This window comes from Lynx rufus, unplaced genomic scaffold (genome assembly GCF_022079265.1).
Source record: "Lynx rufus isolate CCGP_SWC_20201006 ecotype Redwood Valley unplaced genomic scaffold, mLynRuf1.p SCAF_2, whole genome shotgun sequence".
In the NCBI taxonomy this organism is placed as follows: domain Eukaryota; kingdom Metazoa; phylum Chordata; class Mammalia; order Carnivora; family Felidae; genus Lynx; species Lynx rufus.
In genome coordinates, this window is record NW_025814834.1 from 22,628,896 (window position 1) to 22,635,705 (window position 6,810).

Below are 6,810 nucleotides of genomic sequence, written 5' to 3' on the forward strand. Positions count from 1 at the left end.
ATAATTATGTGAAAGTTCCATATATCTTTTGAAATTAGTTACTTGTCTCTTGCAAGCTAAATTGGAAGAGAATCAAGATGATATGATGGCTGATATTTACTTAGATATATATAGGTCACACAGATAAGTAGAACATTTATAAAAAGTATTGGATTTCTTTCAATGCAGTGACTTTTAAGGTTGAACTTTCATTGTAAAATGTGGGTGAAGACATAGAAGAACTGTGAACTTAGAGTAAATCCCTGGACATTAGAGTTTAGAAGGAAGAGAACAAGTATTTAGTCAATATCTGTTGTGTACCAATCATCACAAGGCTGCTAATTTTGCATAAATTATCTCTTTCACTCATTCTAATATATCTTCCCAAGAAAAGACATTATTATCATGGCCATTTTATGGCCAGTGCAGCTCAAAAACTTAAGGAGTCCTTTCAAAGACTTACATGATGATAAATTTGGGATTTGAATCCAGATCTATCTGACTTCTGAGCCAAAGTTCTCTGAGAGGTTGTTAGAATGGCAGTATTGAGAAGTAAGTTAAATAACCTGACAGTTTTGGACAAGTAACAAACTTTCTTGGGCTTAGTTTTTCATTCTTATGAACTTTCCCTAGATAACCACTAAAGCTCTTATAATTCTAAATCCTTGTGGAAAAGTGGCAACTGTTTTCTTTCATTCTTTTTTTTTTTTAATCACATTTAAAAATCTTAGGGCATAGAGAGTCAGGTAGAAAAGTTGTACACATCAGGGTTGTGTATTGACTATAGCAGGGACATATAATTAGAGTGAAGTAATTGTCAACTTTTTCTTTATATATCTCTTATTGTTTGACATGGCAAAATAGGTATTACATTTACAGTAAATTTAAAAGTCTAATAAATAGAGGGAAAACTGTAGCCTCTTTAGTGGTGAGTTGACTAAATTCAAATAATCAGTCCATATATATCTTTACTTATTTATTAAATGTTGATGACAAAATTATATAAATCTCAGAAACCTTATTCAATGTACTTTTTTTTGCTTGGGTTAGGCTATTCTACAATGCCTCCTTGCACTCTACTCTCAATAAGTATGCATGTGAGAAAAGAGTGATACGATTCTAGAACCATGTGTAGAATCAAATCGTGTTGACTACTTGCATTTAGTTTAATTATTCTAAAAGCGTAATAGTTAATGTCAAGATGTATATTTTAGGGACCATAAAGCTGTTAATAAATGTACTATACTGTTAACTATTGTTTGTTATAAATAATGATTTTACTAGACTCTCAGTCTTTTACTTCTCAATATTGTACAACAAAGTATTGTCTGTGAAAGAGAAAAGTCTAGGATAACATTTATGTATAGGAAAGTTGAATGTAATCATTATTAAATTTCTTCTCATGCTGTAAGGAATCTAGTTAAAGTATTGGGTATTCTTGGGTAAATTACAACTAGCTTGAACCCATAACCTGGAATGGACCAGATGCTATGAAATGTCAATACACAGAATACTCTGATCATGATCAGTTTAAACCTTTTATCCACATATTGACTTCTTCCAGAATTTGACTGTTGTAGAAAAGGAAGTTGGGTTAGTGCTAAAAACTGAACATTCTTCTCTCAGTCACACTAAAAAGTAGCTATATCTTCTTTTGCTTATAAGGTTCTGAGCACCTTTCACAGAACTTGGTTAGATGAAATGAAAGTCTTTCATATCAAGCCATCAGAATGACAGACACTCCAAGGCACAAACTGCCATTACATTTAAGGAGAACATTTTGATATATTAATTTATACCTTCAGGGTTCAGGTCTGGCTTATAGGACATCCTAATTAAAACTAGCCATTTGAGAAAAGAGACTCAAAGTGAGATAAAAATGAATTCCAAATTACTTAAAAATATGACACAAGCATAAAATAAAGACTGTGAAATACTATGGAGGCTTGAAAAATGGTCTTTTTTTTTACTACCTTTGACAGGGACTAAAATTCAGTTCTCTTTGGGGTCCTGCAAGCAAAAACTCTAATGAGCAGAGAACACAATGCGGATGGTACTCTACAACAAGTAGTCCTAATGCATATTCGTAATATAAAGACCATAGCTCAGAAGTGCATCTCACTTGCACTTGCATTTCCACACACTAAATATAATTCTAGACTATAGTTAAATGGCTCCAAGAACAGGCAAATAGACCACACACATGTGCGCAAGCAACACACACGCGCACACACACACACACACACACATACAACTTTACAAAATTTAAACATTAAACACATAGTATACAAACAAAATGATTTCCCTCAGAAAACATACTTTGTAATAATAGAGAAGAAGTGATTAAGGGCAAAAAATGCTATTAAGCATACTCTATACTTCTGTAGGAAGAGGTTATTATTGTGAAAACTTATATATTGATCAACAAACCACTTGGTTATTTGCTGACCACAGTGGTACTTAGGCTAACTGGAATCATATTGTAAATTAAAGGGAGATTTAAAAATAATTTCTTCCAACTTTAATGTAGTAATCTACTAAGTATGTGGTATGAAAAGTTAGTACTCAATAAATATGGAGGGTAACTCATACCTTAAATTCCTCCAAGATTTTGTAATTTTTCCCATGATATTCACAAAAGTTTTTCACTTCTTTGCACTCAGGACAGCATCCATTGTGTTCCACTTTAGTACACTTTGGGTGAATTTTAGGGCATTCTGGCTGATCACAAACAGGTCCATCCAGAGCACAGACACATGGACAGTTGGAATGCCCTGGGAAAAATCGTTCTCCCAACTTGTATACAAAGCCGCTGTCATCCACACACCCTTTCCCTCGATAGTCATCAAAGATCAGATTGTCATTACTGGAGGTCTGGTCACCTTCATCAGCAGGATAGTCTTCATGACTGATGGCAGCAGAAGTGACTAATCCAAGGATGACCAACAGAAGTATGCAAGCTTCATGAATATGAAGAGCCATCCCCCTCCTCAAAGGCTTCTGGATGTGCTCCTAATATTAAATATACTCAGCTCCTTCCATGGGAATACAAGAGGGGTAGGCTGAAAATAAATATTTGAAAAGAATAATTTGACAAATATAGAGAGAATATGGATTTATGTAAGTCCATGTTCTTAACCTTTTTATTTGGAATCTATCTGAAAGATACTAAGTAAGACCTCAAATAAACTGAGTTCATGCAACTATCTACACTTTATTATAAAGTTTGGTGAGTTTATTCTTGGCAATATAAGCATTAAAATTTGTCCATCATTTCACGTAGGAACCTTAGGCTTGAATTTGCCTTCTTAATTTCAAAGATCTGGCTATGTTTAAATTGTAAGAAGTGGTTTACTGAGCCTCAAAAGGTGATTACAAGTAGTTAAAAATGGCTCAAGAATGTCTTAATTCACATTCTCTATTATTCTTTGAAATGGATTAGTCAGTGATAGAATATATGCTACAATTATCTGTATAAAAACTAAGAGATTAGTGAGAAAACTTCTACTTCTAAAAGAAAGGGAAGAGACCAATAGTTGAATACAAATTACAATTGAGATGAGCTAGTATAAAGGCCTTCCTACTTGACACCCATAATTGGAGAACAACAATGATCTCAAATGGGAATTCATTTCAGAGAACATAAATCTGGATTTTAAAACATAGCTTAGAAGAAAAAATAGTGCAACTATTCCATAGTGAATAAGGGAAAGAAAAATGTAAATAGTAAATAGTACACTACAACTCCATGTATTGAAAAGGATTTGCTAAAAATAAATGTATTTGTATTGTCCACAATTTTATTTTACTCAGGAAGTAAGCTCCTAGTGGGCAGGAATGATGTACTTGTGATTTTTTTAACAGGAATTTGAGTCTATTATTCATGGAATACTACTTGAATTAATTACTTCAATATAAAATATATACCATTCACATAGTCTTGAAAATATACCCCTCTTTTGATATCTCAAACATATTTGATTTAGGCAATTTGCACAAAAATGCCAATATAAAACTGTTTATTGAAATTCCTTAAAATAATAATGAGTTGTTGCCATTCACAGAAAGTATAACTAATTAATTTGGTGACATTGACTCATGTAAACTTCACTTAGTGCTTGGTGTGCAGTGTTGGTAATGGGCTCCTATTTAAATGTTTAGAGTGACTAACTCATACAAAGGCTCTGGGGAAACTGTGACTTTAAAGAGTAATAAATAAAAAAAAGTGTTGTTAGATAGTTCACTTGTCTATTTAAATTCTATTGGCTTTATGCCAATATTGCTAATATTGTATAGAGGACATTTTCAGATCATTTATAAATGTTGTGTGTTCGTATACTTTCAGATTGTAAGGAGAAATGATCAACCATCTCTTTTCAGTATGACCTATACAGACGATAATTTAAAAACAACATAAAGATAGCATTGGGACACTTCATCAACTATTATATTTGCATTTTAAGTAATATATGCAAATTATAGAAACAGTAAAATGGAAGGTAGTATATTTATGCCCTCCTTTAAGAGAAAGCTGCTTTCTGATATTAGGATTCCTTTTGGGTAGGTAATGATAAAGGAGATAGATTTATTTTAAAATATGTCAAAAATAATGAGTCATGACAGAACAAAAAAAAATGCAAACCTATAATTCTACTTGAGAAGCTGGAAGCTCCCTTTGACAAAGCATTTTTTCCTTTAAATTACTACAGAGACCACAAACATAACAGAAGCTTCTGAAAAAAGCATAAATGTATTTTACTGATTAAGGCATGCATTTATACATCTCTCACATATTTATAAAGTTATCTTGGAAGAAAAGGAAGCTATTGTGCTTCCTTGTAGTATTCCAGTAGTGTCTGTCAATACATGCAAGATAAGCCATATAAAATACACATATCATTCTGCTTCAAAAGGACATAGAAAGAAATTGATCTCTTTGCAAGCTACAGGTAGGCATTAATGTATTGTGTTATGGTAAATGTAAACTTAAAGGTAAAAATAGGGGTATAATGGCTACTTTATATAAACCTTAAACGTGCTTTTATTATATGAAATACATTTTGAAATCTGCATGTAGAAAACAAGGTTTTCTTTTTAATATAACAAAGTTCCTAGGGTATTAAACATTCCCTTTTCATAATAGAGCTGCTTTAGTGCAGTTAAAAACACTATTTAAGGGAAGAAATATTAGAGAAATCAAATAAAATGTTTATCTGAAGATTTTTAATAAGTAAGCAAACACTGCTAAACTGAGGATCACTTTCCAGCTAAACTTTCCCCCCTCCCCATATTGCTACATATGATTTTAAATGACTGCATCTATTTCTTTGAGAAAACAAACATAACTCATGTCATAAGATACACTTACCTAATCACTCTGGAGGTTAATGGTGGTGGTGGGAGTCATAGACCAACATGAACTAAAAGATCAGGTATGTTTTAGGAAAGCAGTTCCTCTTTAGTTATCCAAAGAATACATTTTCAGGCATGAATTAAAGGTAATCCATTCTCTCTACCTCCCATTTCAAAACACAGTCAAGAAGCAGTCTCCCGCCCTTCCAGAGAGAAACACAGCAGACACACATAAGAAAGATGCTTTGGACCTGTCTTCAGAATTCAAAGCAAGAAGCAATGCTGGTCCCGTAGAAATCCAGACCCCAGTAGCAGAATCATGTTGAACTTATATTTAGCATTTTCTCAGATCCTTCTATGAAATTTACCGGCTGATTACACCTCCTCCACACATGAGTTCACTTACACAGTGTTTGGTACGGCAGTAGAGGTGATTTGGCTAGGCTCTGAGGATCACAAACAGCAATAGCATGCTGTAGCTTAAAGCCCACTCCGCTGGCAGTACCATCAGCATCATCCACAATATGTTTCTTGAATCCCCTCTTACACACCAGAAAATACTAACTGTGGACGTGAAAGAAAGGAGCAACTTTAGCTGGGTTTCTGCATCACTGAGAGCAGTTTGCAGACTGCTGATTTGGAGCTCATTCGCCGGCAGCCGGGAATTCCTCAGCACCACGGACAGCGCCAACAACTGGCTTCAGAGCCCAGCACGGTCGAAATCCGGAGCTGCTGCTTTAGACCAGGCTAGAGTGTTCTCTAAAGCAGTCCCACTTTATACAGCTGATGCATGCATTAGGAGAGGGAAAGCCCTTTTACATACGAGATACTTATTGGTATTGAAATTACAATAAAAACACAAACATTGTAATTATACCTAATGCATTCTTAGATGGGCTGCAGAGATGAAAGTTCCGGAAAAGCGTTGAATTTAGATTTAAGCCATCTGCAGTCTTGATTATTATTAATAGATAAGGCATAATCATTGTCAAAGAATCTGTGAAAACATATGCTCCCCGATTCTATTTGACCCTTTGGTTGCAGAAGGACTTTGCGTATGCTATATGATTAAACTTCAGGTCTTCCTGCAGCTTGGATTTGATTTAAAAAAAAAAAAAAAAGTAGCCCTGTTCTGCAGTTTGTTCTCTAACATTCAAAATCAATCTCCTGTAATTCATCTAGTCTGTCATTAGGCGTCATTGTAAAGCTGTTTCTTTCAAACCCCTAGCAAAGACGCTCTGTCTCTAAATTCTTATCAAAATGGGAAAGAAAAAGAGACCCAGACACAAATAAATGAGCAAAAGTTATTTTTTTATTGGTAACAGTACGAGCACTAAAATACATGTCCAAAGCATGTTTGCAGGCAAATTGTAAATGTTACCTGCTTGCATATTTAACCAGATATTTCCTGATCTGGTACTACGCAAGGTATTTTCAAGCCTTAAAGAGAATGCCCTCTGTAGTGAGATATGCTGACCA

General features: G+C 34.1%; 1 protein-coding gene across 1 annotated transcript in view; it reads right to left on the reverse strand.

Annotated features, from left to right (window-relative positions):
* Positions 1 to 2,961, reverse strand: part of VWC2L (von Willebrand factor C domain containing 2 like) — a 156,574-nt gene extending 153,613 nt beyond the window's left edge. Inside the window, exon 1 of the mRNA XM_047082989.1 lies at positions 2,572 to 2,961. Within this exon, the coding sequence (XP_046938945.1) occupies positions 2,572 to 2,961 (390 nt within the window). The remainder of the gene's footprint in view (positions 1 to 2,571) is intronic.
* Between the last annotated feature and the right edge of the window lie 3,849 nt (positions 2,962 to 6,810).